At 31.6% G+C, this 15653-nt stretch overlaps 2 protein-coding genes across 2 annotated transcripts in view; one reads left to right on the top strand and one right to left on the bottom strand.

Annotated features, from left to right (window-relative positions):
* Nucleotides 1-15653, bottom strand: part of LOC140046810 (uncharacterized) — a 423911-nt gene that overhangs the window by 284050 nt on the left and 124208 nt on the right. The window lies entirely within an intron of this gene.
* Nucleotides 13581-15044, top strand: LOC140048066 (uncharacterized). Its single transcript, XM_072093069.1, has 2 exons — nucleotides 13581-14058; nucleotides 14477-15044. The coding sequence occupies exons 1-2, from the start codon at nucleotides 13850-13852 to the stop codon at nucleotides 14895-14897; spliced, it is 630 nt and encodes a 209-aa protein (XP_071949170.1). The 5' UTR covers nucleotides 13581-13849; the 3' UTR covers nucleotides 14898-15044.

Here is a 15653-nt window from a genome sequence, read left to right as displayed (position 1 = left end):
ACAATATTTAGTTGGATGGAAAATTAGAGATGCCCCTGCAGCTATAAACATGTTAAAGTAAAATAAAAATTTGATAAATGAAGAAAATTCAAATTAATAAGAGGACGCGATGGGGTATGAGGGAAGCAAATGGGTGTTTGATATAATGATACTGATGATAATAATGTTGCTATTTTTTTGTATTAATAATGCGGTAGTTATGATTAATGATGCTAAATTGTATTTTAAATCAAGAAATCCTGTAATAATTTAGACCCATGACAATCTAAGTGTATTGTAACCAAGACAACAACATTTTCCACACAATTTGTTGTGGATAAATCCAAAAGCTGTAGGAATCACTGTATTTATAGTACAGGGATTTTAACAACACAATTTGTTGTGGATAAATCCAAAAGCTGTAGGAATCACTGTATTTATAGTACAGGAATTTTAACAACACAATTTGTTGTGGATAAATCTAAAAGCTGTAGGAATCACTGTATTTATAGTACAGGGATTTTAACAACACAATTTGTTGTGGATAAATCTAAAAGCTGTAGGAATCCCTGTATTTATAGTACATGGATTTTAACAACACAATTTGTTGTGGATAAATCCAAAAGCTGTAGGAATCACTGTATTTATAGTACAGGGATTTTAACAACACAATTTGTTGTGGATAAATCTAAAAGCTGTAGAAATCACTGTATTATAGTACAGGGATTTTAACAACACAATTTGTTGTGAATAAATCCAAAAGCTGTAGGAATCACTGTATTTATAGTACAGGGATTTTAACAACACAATTTGTTGTGAATAAATCCAAAAGCTGTAGGAATCACTGTATTTATAGTACAGGGATTTTAACAACACAATTTGTTGTGGATAAATCTAAAAGCTGTAGGAATCACTGTATTTATAGTACAGGGATTTTAACAACACAATTTGTTGTGGATAAATCTAAAAGCTGTAGGAATCATTGTATTTATAGAACAGGGATTTTAACAACACAATTTGTTGTGGATAAATCTAAAAGCTGTAGGAATCACTGTATTTATAGTACAGGGATTTTAACAACACAATTGTTGTGGATAAATCTAAAAGCTGTAGAAATCACTGTATTATAGTACAGGGATTTTAACAACACAATTTGTTGTGGATAAATCTAAAAGCTGTAGGAATCCCTGTATTTATAGTACAGGGATTTTAACAACACAATTTGTTGTGGATAAATCCAAAAGCTGTAGAAATCACTGTATTTATAGTACAGGGATTTTAACAACACAATTTGTTGTGGATAAATCTAAAAGCTGTAGGAATCCCTGTATTTATAGTACAGGGATTTTAACAACACAATTTGTTGTGGATAAATCTAAAAGCTGTAGGAATCCCTGTATTTGTAGTACAGGGATTTTAACAACACAATTTGTTGTGAATAAATCCAAAAGCTGTAGGAATCACTGTATTTATAGTACAGGGATTTTAACAACACAATTTGTTGTGGATAAATCTAAAAGCTGTAGGAATCACTGTATTTATAGTACAGGGATTTTAACAACACAATTTGTTGTGGATAAATCTAAAAGCTGTAGGAATCACTGTATTTATAGTACAGGGATTTTAACAACACAATTTGTTGTGGATAAATCTAAAAGCTGTAGGAATCACTGTATTTATAGTACAGGAATTTTTACAAAAAATGACCAAATTGATAATGATGTTATTATATTAGTGATGTGCAATTGTCAGTCTGTGTTAACTGTCACCCTTTTTAATTCATATTTTGCAATATCAATGTTGTCATCCTTCATGCTGCTTTTTGGTTTGGCCTACTGTACTAAATAGGCCTATAATAAATATAATAAGTCAATTAACATTACTATTTTGTTCTCTCTTGGTTAAAGTTTGGCCTACTGTACTTAATAGGCCTATAATAAATATAATAAGTCAATTAACATTACTATTTTGTTCTCTCTTGGTTAAAGTTTGGCCAACTGTACTTAATAGGCCTAACAATAAATATAATAAGTCAATTCACATTAATATTTTGTTCTCTCTTAGTTAAAGTTTGGCTTACTGTACTTAATAGGCCTAACAATAAATATAATAAGTCAATTCACATTAATATTTTGTTCTCTCTTGGTTAAAGTTTGGCCAACTGTACTTAATAGGCCTATAATAAATATAATAAGTCAATTCACATTAATATTTTGTTCTCTCTTAGTTAAAGTTTGGCCTACTGTACTAAATAGGCCTATAATAAATATAATAAGTCAATTCACATTAATATTTTGTTCTCTCTTAGTTAAAGTTTGGCCAACTGTACTTAATAGGCCTATAATAAATATAATAAGTCAATTCACATTAATATTTTGTTCTCTCTTGGTTAAAGTTTGGCCAACTGTACTTAATAGGCCTATAATAAATATAATAAGTCAATTCACATTACTATTTTGTTCTCTCTTGGTTAAAGTTTGGCCTACTGTACTAAATAGGCCTATAATAAATATAATAAGTCAATTCACATTAATATTTTGTTCTCTCTTGGTTAAAGTTTGGCCTACTGTACTAAATAGGCCTATAATAAATATAATAAGTCAATTCACATTACTATTTTGTTCTCTCTTGGTTAAAGTTTGGCCTACTGTACTAAATAGGCCTATAATAAATATAATAAGTCAATTCACATTAATATTTTGTTCTCTCTTGGTTAAAGTTTGGCCAACTGTACTTAATAGGCCTATAATAAATATAATAAGTCAATTCACATTACTATTTTGTTCTCTCTTGGTTAAAGTTTGGCCAACTGTACTTAATAGGCCTATAATAAATATAATAAGTCAATTCACATTAATATTTTGTTCTCTCTTGGTTAAAGTTTGGCCAACTGTACTTAATAGGCCTATAATAAATATAATAAGTCAATTCACATTACTATTTTGTTCTCTCTTGGTTAAAGTTTGGCCTACTGTACTAAATAGGCCTATAATAAATATAATAAGTCAATTCACATTAATATTTTGTTCTCTCTTAGTTAAAGTTTGGCCTACTGTACTAAATAGGCCTATAATAAATATAATAAGTCAATTCACATTAATATTTTGTTCTCTCTTAGTTAAAGTTTGGCCAACTGTACTTAATAGGCCTAACAATAAATATAATAAGTCAATTCACATTAATATTTTGTTCTCTCTTGGTTAAAGTTTGGCCAACTGTACTTAATAGGCCTAACAATAAATATAATAAGTCAATTCACATTACTATTTTGTTCTCTCTTGGTTAAAGTGTGGCCTACTGTACTTAATAGGCCTATAATAAATATAATAAGTCAATTCACATTACTATTTTGTTCTCTCTTGGTTAAAGTTTGGCCTACTGTACTAAATAGGCCTATAATAAATATAATAAGTCAATTCACATTAATATTTTGTTCTCTCTTATTTAAAGTGTGGCCTACTGTACTTAATAGGCCTAACAATAAATATAATAAGTCAATTCACATTAATATTTTGTTCTCTCTTAATTAAAGTGCGGCCTACTGTACTAGGCCTAACAATAAATAGAATAAGTCAATTAACATTAATATTTTGTTCTTTCTTTTCTAAGTTTGTAAAATTACAAAAACAAAACATGACAAACACATATGTGTTTGTTCTGTTTTTTTGTTGTAATTTTGAACATATTTACATTAATTATAAATAACTAACATGTGCATATTATGCAAATGAGACCAGGTAAACGGAAGTACAGAACGGTGTTTAAATATAATGAATTGAATAAATTGTACATTTTTTTGTACAGAACTGAATTATGTTTTTTATATGAATGAATTTTCTAATACCTATTTGTTGAAAATGAAATGTTTTATATTTTGATATTTTTCACTTTTAATTCAATTTTGTAAATTAAAACTCAATTAAGTATTTATGCTGCTGTGTTTTAATGTTTATATTCATATTTTTATAATAAATACTAATGAATGAAAAGCTTTTTTTTGTTTGTAAGGATTGTGTGTTTGTTTGGAAGGGGGAGATTTTAACATCGAGGTGATCATTATACTGTATCAAAATGTACGTGCTTTGCTATTCATCGTATATTATACAAAATATCCATTCCACCAATCCAGAGAGTAATAAAGTTCTTCGATAATTACACATATAATGTTACGTAGAAAAATAGTGGTTGCGCCCTCTATAAAAAATAAAAGTTTATTCACCCACCACCAACAAACCACTCACAACATGTCGAAGAATGTCAAACACAAGAAGTAAGTTTTTGTTTCATAATATTATCATATACCATATCATATACGGTATACGGTATATACTGTATCCTAGGCCTGCCTACTTAGTACTATATTATATCAGCCTAGATAGGCCTAGCTAGGCTAGTTCTAAGTAGCTGGGGCAGGCCCTACCTCTAGCTATCAAAAAAGGCTTTTTAGTGGGCCTAGGCCTAGGCTAGAGTAGAAAGCTGAGGGAGTCTCCACAACATGTCGTTAAAGAACATATCAACTGCATTGTGATTGGTCCTAAGACGAACATAACACATGGATGGATGAAGATGTTTTAAAGGGGGATTCTGGGTTTAAAATTGCTTTTAAATATCGTTTTTTATTAAATAAAAAGTATTATAACTAGGGCCTAGGCCTAGGCCCCCGGGGGGTCACTCTTAAATATTTCCATACGGAGGGAGGTGCCGCATTTACGGGTATATTTTCGAGGGCCTGGTAGCACAAATATTGGGAGTTGGTAGCACAAGTGTGGGAAATGACAGGGTGAAATTAGTAGTTTAAGTCCCTGGTCGCCCACCCGTGTCAAAATTTCACGATTTATCGCCAAATTTTGCAGGAATTTTAGCTTACTGGATGCTATAAGCCCGGCTATATAAGCCCATCGAGGAGCCCATCGCTAAATACCTTTTAATAGAGTTTTCCCCGAGAGTTTTCGCATCATCAGTATAACACGAAACATAGCTGGCCTAGGACAAAATCATTCAACTGTGACCACTCTTGATCATCGGTGGTGTGCACTACCGCAAACGCGTCAAAATTTGCCATGAACGGTGGAGGTCTCTTTGGCCATGCGCAGATCATGCTGGGAACCAGTACAAATATTGCGCCATCTTTGGCGTGGCCTTGATTTTGGTAAATGGTAGTTTAAGTCCGTAGTATTTTTCAGTAAAACAGGTAGCGCAAGTGCCTCATGTCTTGAAGTGGCTGCGGCACCCCCTTGTTTGGTTTATATACAAGTGACCCCCCTCCCCCCCCCCCCCGGGGCCTAGGCCTATACTTACTTACTACAGTATATACAAACTAAACTAAACACTACAGTATATACATACATACAACCAGAATTAAAACATGTTAAACTACAATACAACTAAACTAAATACTACAGTACAATCAAAATCAAAACATATTAAAAACTACAGTACAATCGGAATTAAAACATCTTAAATACTACAAACAATACAATTAATTAAATTTAAAATATGTTAAACTACAAAACAACTAAACTAAATATCACAATCGGACGAGCATAATTGAAGATTTATTGACATAATTATATGTTTTTTGTTTGTTTTACTGATCACCTGATACATTTACATTAAATGTTAAGTGTAAATAAATGAAACGAATGTAGATACAGAAACAAAATCATAATGGTAACAGATTCATTGACGTAATTATATGTTTATTTGTTTTACCATAGAGATACTATAATATCTCTATGGTTTTACTGATTACCTGATACATTTACATTTAATGTTAAATGTAAATAAATGAAACGAATATAGATACCGTAGTTAAACAAAATGGTAACAGATTCATTGACGTAATTATGTGTTTAATTGTTTTTTACTGATTACCGGATACAGTTAATGTTAAATGTAAATCTTTTTATAATGGTATAGTCCATACAAGTCGAGGTGGCCGAAAACGGCACCTGATCCTATTGTTTTAATGGCAGGGCTTTCTTAAGAAGGGCCTAGACCTAGACTTTTTTATTTAGCCAAGCTAGGCCTAGCCTACACAGACAGCCAATACGGCGCTAGGCCTACGCCCATAATACTAGTAACTAGGCCTAGCCTACTAGTTAGGTCTAGTAATAGTAATAAGACGATCAGAGAAACTTAAACCAATAGACGATTTTCGTGCTACGGAAGCCATCTTGCAGAATTAAGATAATAAATGTTTGCTGATGTCTTTAATATGACTGTATAGCCCCCTGGACCAGACCAGATTAAATGTGAGATAACAAATTACCTACAGTCTTTAATATGACTGTCTATAGCCCCCTGGACCAGTCCAGATCAAATGTGAGATAACAAATTAGGCCTATTATAAGAGATCTGTGGAGCCCAAAAGTCTTTAGTATGACTTTGAAGCCCCCAAAACGTTTTTTTCTTAGCTTTCACTCAATCACCATACTACTGTTATTGAGATTAAATAGTAAAGTTCATTAATAATGGATACAAAAGAAACATATTGTGGTTTTGGTTTACAAGTTGAAATAATTAATTAGGCCAGACAAAATATATTGTTAAGTTACCACTCTTCCCTGATCTTTTTAGCCTCTTCTCTTTTTCTTTTCTGAGTGACAACAAAATAACTAACAATTACGATAAATCATTACATTTTATTTTACCAACAGGAACAATTTTATTGCATTAAATAGTTTCTTAAAGTTGAAAATATAGTGATTCATTTGTTCGTGTTTGAAGGAATTAGTATCACTTTATTTCAAGATGGTAGCATAAAACAATGTTGATGACCTATTAAAGCATAGTACTTTAGTAAAAGAAAAAAAAACGTCCTTGATGCTTAACAAAGTATTATATTTTTTGACCTTATAAACAGGTATTCTAAAATGTGAAACCTCAATAATATATAGAGTATGATTTAAACACTAGCATTCGTTTCCTTTCTTTTTGAATAATTGAAGTTGTAAATGTTTTAACTTCCTGTTTTTGCAGTTAAATATTTTGCAAGATTGTTTGAGGAAGTCAGTATTGTATTTGGTGAATATTCATTTATTTATGGTCAAACACAGTAAAATATTGTACATGGTTTGAAATTAATTTTGTTAAAAAAAAAATAAAAAAATCAGTTAAAAAGGTTAAAATTTGGTAAATACAGATAAAGCACTCATAAATTCAGATAAAATACATCATTTAAAATACAAAATACAAGTAAGATTGGTGTGTGTAAGGGAATAGCATAAAATGACTACTGTTTCCATGTTTCATTGAATTGCCTCATTGCAGTAGGGAGAAACAAGTTTCTCATCCTGTTGGTTTTCCATCTTGGGTACACTAAACGCCTTGACAATTGCTAAAAAATCACTCACCTGAACCGCATGAGCGCGCAGTAAGCTCTCTATTTGTTAGAGAAAGAAGATAGGGTTTTTAGTCAAAATAACGATTTAGATTTATCTGCCAATTGTGATATCGATGTTTCACAAATAAGTAGTATATTATGCTATTGAAATTAGTAAATTTTAGGTCATAATTTATTATTTCAAGCCCAGCTAGGCCTTCCTCTAGTAAGCCAGCCTTCAATTTGGCGAAAACATGCAGCCTGTCCTCCACCAGGCTACGAACGAGATAGGCTAGTTTGTCTACCCTATATAGGCCTAATATCGTCAAATGGTCATGATTAGAATGTCAAATGTCCACAAAATAATACTATTTATTTAGTATTCTTTCAAATAAATACAACTTGTAATGCAAACTTATGAACTAGAAAAAAAATGTTGTATTTTGTTTGTAATTAGTCTCTGATTTTCTACATATTTAAATAACTGTACAGGAAGTAATATATAAAACATTACATTATTGCTTCAGGTGCTGAAGGGTTAAGGGGGTGATTTATTATTTATTATTTTATTAGCTGCCTTCACTATCCAATCAATGTATATGTCATCTACTATAGTGTAATTAATTGTATAAACAGCCCCTTTAATTTAATGATATATTCAGCTTTCATCATCTATGCCATTTTCATCTATTCTATTTTCATCATCTATTCATCATTGATAGAAATTTCATTGATGCAATTTTCATCATAACCAATAACTTGCGTAAGCGAAGTTTCATAGATTCTGGTATCACCAAAATGTGTTCCGCTTGATGTTAATTAAAGTTTTCAGTTATGACATCGAAGAGAGCTTAGTTGTACAATCTTCATGGTAAATTCAAGCTAATTTACTACTGATGTTTATACTATGTACTGTATGCTGGTTTTGCATAAAATTGCATATAAGCAAGCTGCATCACTTTAATCGTCCCTAGATAATTATACTAATTTATCTAAATAAATGATATTAAAGCTTGTTAATATTTTATTTATTATACCATAGTAAAAATTATTTTCACAGCATAGGTTTATCGTATTACTGTATGTTGACCAGGTTTATAAGATGTTCTATCCACAAATTTTAGAGAATGGCAGGCACTAAATCAACAGAAAAAAAAATAACATTGATAAAAAAAAAAGATTCTTGACAATCACAACAGGTTCAATGCAGATCACTTAACCTTAAAGAAGGCAAGACTGATTGAGGAAGTAATGTAATTCACAGAATAAGGAAATAGGGTGTTGGCCCTTTGTATAACAATAAGCATCTTATAATAGGCAGCTTTATGATCGGACTGTGCAATTTTGAATGTAATGTTGTTTTATCATGTATGTTTCTTTAGATTCAGTGTGTAAATGTGAGTTGTAATAGTATACTTATTTATTTCATTTTATAATTACTGTATTTTTACTTGTTGTAATTGTACAATGATCGTTTAGTATCAAACAGTATTTATACAAATAATTAATGTTTTATATTCTAATGGTACAAACAATGGCATCTAGTGTTAATATGTCAACAAATGACCAAACAATCCTAGGCCTATGCTAAAGCACCTATAGGCCTAGCTAGTAATAGCAATTGGCCTAGCAAGGTAGAAAGGCAGCAATTCTATTACGAAATTTCGACAAGCAACTGAAACTTATCTACTAATTCTAAAAACTAACTAAACAAGATTTCATGTCTTGTAGAGATTAAAAATTAAGAGATTAATTAATCAAAATCATAAAAACAATCTAAAGCTATAAATTGAATTGCTTTTTTTGTCTAATTTAATACATGTATCTCAAACCTGCCAACTTTTTCAGTGGCCAATGCGTGAGAATTAAATTGTATATAGCGCCCTCTATGTTATAATAACTTGAAAAACGCCCTGAGCTGTATGTTAAATTTTTCGCCGAATTGAGTTTGGCTTTCCTGTACTACTGTACCTCAACCATAAAATACAAATAAACATAGGCTTTAATAGGCCGGTCAGTCTAATTACCGAAAACAACCGAAAACAACCAAAACAACTGAAAACAGCCATAAACAACCAAAAACAACCGAAAACAAACCGAAAACAAAATAAAATAATCTAAATACCGAAAACAAACCGAAAACAAAATAAAATAATCTAAATACCGAAAACAAATTTGTATATACATTTTTAATGTCGCCCTCTACTGAGTTAAGACCATGACAGAGAGAAGGTTGAGACCGCGTGCGCAAAAGCCAAGGAAGACCCTACGAAATGGTAGTGTGCACAAAATACAACTAAAAATCGTACAATCAATCAATGATAACATCGCATTTACTTTACATACAGAATCTATGAAAATATTTTAATTTTAGTCATTTCGATTTTTGATCCAGAAACCAACGCATTTACTCCTCACAATAATTGTGAATACGTTAATCCATAGTATAGAAAGTAAATTGACTATGGTTAATCATGATCAATTTAATTATAGATTATCAAAGATAATAATACAAAAATGATATTTTAAGAATATTGATAATATTAGAGACTTAATAAAGTATACTTAAAAAATAAAACAAGCTCACGATAAAGGATTCAATAAAATCTATTCAGTAAAATTACTGTAGTCGAGTAAATAACGTTTTTATCCTTAATCACTTCAGTATAGTGACGAAAAAGCAAAGTTAGGTAAAATCATGCTTTGTTTTTGAAAATCTAAAGACTAAAAACGAAATGTGTTTATAGATTTTGGAAGTAAATATAGTCTATGGTGTATATCATTGAATTTGTACGATTTTTTTAAGTTGTATTTTGTGCACACTACCATTTCGTAGGATCTTCCTTGGCTTTTGCGCGTGTGGTTTTCTCTCTGTACGGTCTTAGCTTTAGAAACACTCATCAATAGAGAGCGACATTAAAAAAAATATTAATTTTTTATTTTGTTTTTGGTTTGTTTTCGATTGTTTTCGGTTGTTTTCGGTTGTTTTCGGTTATTTTCGGTTGTTTTCGGTAATTAGACTGACCCGCTTAGGCTATTTATGCTCAAATTAAATGAAATGTAGTCTTGGACTATTTTCCCTTCAAAATAGGCAAGTTAATTTCAAAATAATGTTTTTCTGAATATTTTTTTTTTGATGCGTAAGAAATAGCTACATATGCGTGAGGCATAACAAAATTGGACCTCATGTGTGAGACTCATGCATTATGCATAAGAGTTGGCAGGTGTACAGTATACCATTTTCATCATCAATGCCATTTTCATCATCTGCAATTTTCACCATCAATACAATTTTTACCATCAATATAATTTTCAGCATCGATACAATTTTCACCGTCAATACATTTTTCACCATCAATACAATTTTCGCCATCAGTACAATTTTCACCATCAATACAATTTTCACCATCAATTTAATTTTCAGCATCGATACAATTTTCACCATCAATACAATTTTCACAATCAATACAATTTTTACCATCAATATAATTTTCACCATCAATACAATTTTCAATACAATTTTCACCATCAAAACAATTTTCACCATCAATACAATTTTCACCATCAGTACAATTTTCACCATCAGTACAATTTTCACCATCAGTACAATTTTCAGCATCAATACAATTTTCACCATCAATACAATTTTCACCATCAATACAATTTTCACCATCAGTACAATTTTCACCATCAGTACAATTTTCACCATCAGTACAATTTTCACCATCAGTACAATTTTCACCATCAATACGATTTTCACCATCAGTACGATTTTCACCATCAGTACGATTTTCACCATCAGTACAATTTTCACCATCAATACAATTTTCACCATCAATACAATTTTCACCATCAATACAATTTTCACCATCAATACAATTTTCACCATCAATACAATTTTCACCATCAATACAATTTTCACCATCAATACAATTTTCATTATCTGTGCCATTTTATTGATGCAATTTTCATCATGATGATGATTAGGTTTAAAAAAGGTGGTAAAAAACGTTTTTTTGGAACCAGAGGCTTCCATTGGTACACCAAAGAGACGTAAAAAAATGAATTCATAAAAAATGCAATATATAATATGTTATGTACCCAATATATCGTTTATTATTGTTCTGAAAAAATACTAAATAATAATGATATACATTCCAAAAATTTATAAATTAACATATTTCTCGTTTTCGGCAGGAAATTTAACTAAAAATATTGGAATCTAATATCAAATAACCAGGCCGTTTATATTGTTAAGTTGGAATAAATTCCAGTTGATAAAGTAATTGTTAACAATAACTAAATATGAATATCAATCAATATGTTATTACAAAATAGACAAAAAAATCATTATAAGAATGAACATTTAAAAATAAATCACTTTGGGAATTGACAATTTAATAATTATCATTGTCAAATTGACCTTATAATATACTAGCAATTTTACCCGCCCGAGGTTTCAAACTTAGTTTAAAGCCTTCTCAGTACATAACACCCGACTCCAGTATCTCCCTATACTCACCAACCCCCACCCCTCTTCAATAACACCCCACACTCTTTTTTTTAAAAAATAAATTCTTCCCCCAACAAATTCAATTCAACTTTAGCTTCAAAATTAGAGGGGTATACATAGCTATGATATGCCTATGGTTTAAGTACGTTGTAAACTGTGAATGAATAGGTGTCATTGGCTGATAATTAAAATATCTAATTTTGGTATTGTGTCTCCCCCCCCCCCCCCCCGCCTTCTTTCTTTTTTAGCCATCCCAGCCACAATTAACTAACCTTAACTCTAGCCCAGGACAGTTCAAATGTAGTAACTTCATTACGCCAGTATTTTGGCTCCCCCTCCTCCCTCCTCCCCTCCTCCTTCCCAACACACCCCAGATACTGGGTGATGTGTTTAGACGGTTCCAGTACTAATAATGTTAGCCATCACTCCAACCCATAATCCCTCAGTGGCAGTTTTCAAATGTAGTTTAAAACGTTCCCAGTATAGTTTCAGTCATGGTGATAGGCCTACATCCTCACCCCAAACTCCCAGCCCCTTCCCAGTGATAATTAAAATACTTTAACAATTTCCTACCACAATTCTGGTCAATTTTATAGCCTACCACCCCTACCCTAAGCAAAATCTCAACTATCCCCTGAACCCCAACTCTCACACCCTATCTCCCCACCCACCTCTCCCACTAAATCCCCGGACTTTTTGAAATGTAGTTTAAAACCTTCCCGGTACAATTGCGATCATTTTGATACCCCATATGTATGGTTACATGCAGAAACAGAAATTTTTATAATGAACAAACATCGAAAGTATTTTCACATTTAATTTTTCCTTTTCTCTTCATGTCAAGCAATTTCTGTTATTTTCTTCATCACGTCTGTCTAATGAGTGAGTTCTCTCCTTTCAATTAGTTTAGTATGTAAACTTCAGATATTTGGGTAGTCTACAGGTAGGTTCTAGAATGTGTTTTGACATAATTTTAGTAAAAAGATAAATATATTGCCACATATGGTGTTTCATACATATGCTAATTTATCGATTATCGAAAAAAAAAATTGAAACGCTATCCGGTGGACTAACATAAAAAAGAGAATATTAACTACAGACTTGGGGCAAGTCGTCTAATATTTGGGCAACTAATCTTTGTTATATGGATGATTTTACCAATGTACAGAAACAATTTTAATATTGCATTAAATATTTTTTCTTTAGTTTAAAATGTATGTCAGTATAGCGATTCATTTGTTCATGTTTGAAAGAGTTGGTGTCAGTTTATTTCAAAATGGTAGCATAAATCAATGTCGATGACCTATTACAATATAGTACACTCTCCCTCCCCTGAAATTGACACTTAACAAGTATATAACTTTACTTATTCAATTTAATTTTACAATCAATTGTGTCAATAATTAATGCATTTTAAGTTAAAGGCCAAAACTTGAATAGGGAAAGCTGATTTGTTTTGGTCTTTTTTGTCATAATTGTTAATGAAGTTTTTATTTTATATTTTTATATTATGAGAGTGACAAATAAAGTATTTACACAAATATATATATTTTGGCCTTATGTGTACAATATAAATATAAAAAAAGATATTCTAAGTTTAAACACTCTAGTCGCTAGCATTACAACGAATATACAATTTATTTTTAATGAATTGTAAGGCAATTTAAAAAAAAATGTCCTAAATACTGTAGGGTAGTTTTTGCAGTTTAATAAGCATGACAGATTTGCTCCTGTATACTGAAATCCATTAAAGTGCTAGTGCCACACTTTCGACAAATACGACATTTACTATTATCAGTATCAAGAATAATATATGTAGATACTGTGTTAAATTGAGTTTCAATAATAAATTGTTATATATATGAAAAAAAAAGCAATATGTGTGTCGTTATTTGGTCACGAAATGTTACCTTTCGACATTTGTATGTGACGTCACAGCCAGAACACCGACGATCGCGAGGAGGAACTAACCTGCATCTTGCGCCTTATAACACACCCCGCGGCGATCACAACAAGCTTACTGAATATTTGTTATGGATTCCGAAAGCGATTTAGAAAGTGTTTCATCAGATAGACCTAGTAGTAGTAGTTCATCATCAAGTGATGAGGAAAATGGTACTGGCCTTATAATACCATATAATTTCGAACCACGTTTTGAGGAACATGAATTACAAGACATTGATGAAGAAGCCCAAGGTGAAGATGTTGACATGATGGCTGCACGCCTGGATAATTTAGAATGGTAGGTGTTCCCCTTGTGGTTGTTGTAGTGAAGCGTCTGCTTGATTGGGCTAGGCCTAATTAATCAATCGAAGCTAGAGCTACCTCAGTGTTTCTAAATTCTAAATATACAATCGGTTTTTTTTTTTCAAATTTTGTGAGATGCCATACGTTAATATAAAGTCCCCATCGTAATTTGTTTGATGATTATTAGATGGGTCGGATTTGGGACGGTGGTTTAATAATAGGCTACTCCTTGGGCTTGGGTTTGGTTATAATAATAGATGGACTAGGCCTAAAGTATTAATATTAATATTCTGGTCATAGTTCAAATGGGCATTTGAATTTCACTTGCTTGAGTGACTGCTGATATGATCAACTAATTATAATCATAATAATTAGTTTTATAATGACTAAATACATGTTTTCATCTTGTTCAGGTGTTCCTGTGAACATTGCCAAATCATGGGCTCAGGGGAAGAGTGCATCTGCTGCAAGGAGTGCGAAAACACAAGTGCTAAACTTGAAGACAATGTCAATCTGTTCAACAATGATGCTCCATTCTCCTGCATCACAAATCATCCAGGTTTCAAGTCTGTTGCTCTTGACCCTTGGGTGCTGGAAGTAGCATGGCTTTCGTATAAGCAACACTATGATAAGAAAGTTATCTATAACGGACCAAAAAACAAAAAGTACCGTCACATATCGTACAGACAGTATGCCCGATGGATACATGGATATGTCGGAAAAAATATCCGTATAGTGCTTCCGTCTTGTGTTGTCTCTTGCATAAGAGCACATTTCCCACCACCTGGAGATGACCCGGTGTTTACAGGATTTAAATTACCTGACCTAAATTAAAACAGCCATAGCAGCATTTTAATTTTCTTATACTATTTAGTATTAGTTTAGTAATTTTTGGAAATTAAATAAAGTAATAATTTATACAATTTGTAACTCATTTTGATTTTATTGCTTCTCTCATTCATATACATCTCCAATACATTGTTATTGGGGAAAAAATGAAATAGTCTGAAAATACAGTACATTGTGAATATTTCAACAATTTTATTATGTCTACAATAATATGCTGTGTTCAATTCATTTATATGATTAATAAACATGGTGTCAAGTTATTACTGGTTTTTAAACCGGCTTGTATGTTGGGCAACTGCAGCACTTTTTTCAGGTCTTTCAAATGCTGCGCACAATGATGGTGGTATGGTCTCTGTAAATGCATCTAGATTTGGTTCCATAACAATCTCAAGAAGACTCTTGAATAACTCATCAACATAATTATATGTACATTCTGTTAAAAGTTTTTTAACAATGTAACCCCCTTTCTTGTACTTAGGAAATGATATTACGTATTGCTTTTCTCCAGCCTTATTTACCATTTGTTCTCTGGTACTGTTCTCATTATAGTGAAGAGCAGCTATGAAAAGTCGACTCTTCATTCCACTATATGAAAAGTGGAACATTTTAGGAGCGAAATGATTAATAATAGACCAGTCGGATCTGGAGGCAGGTGTCACTTTTCTGCAGAATTTTCCAAACCAACTTTTTCTAGTGCATTTTTTGACGTAGATTACGAATCTGGTTGTTGATCGGACTAAC

Source organism: Antedon mediterranea, chromosome 4 (assembly GCF_964355755.1).
Source record: "Antedon mediterranea chromosome 4, ecAntMedi1.1, whole genome shotgun sequence".
Lineage (NCBI taxonomy): Eukaryota > Metazoa > Echinodermata > Crinoidea > Comatulida > Antedonidae > Antedon > Antedon mediterranea.
The sequence above is the reverse complement of the archived record's forward strand: the minus strand, read 5'-3'. Positions and strand labels throughout refer to the sequence as shown.

Coding starts and splice junctions, on each gene's coding strand:
- LOC140048066 (XM_072093069.1), top strand. CDS start 13,850: ATGGATTCCGAAAGCGATTTAGAAAGTGTTTCATCAGATAGACCTAGT. Junction 14,059..14,476: donor CGCCTGGATAATTTAGAATG/GTAGGTGTTCCC, acceptor CATCTTGTTCAG/GTGTTCCTGTGAACATTGCC.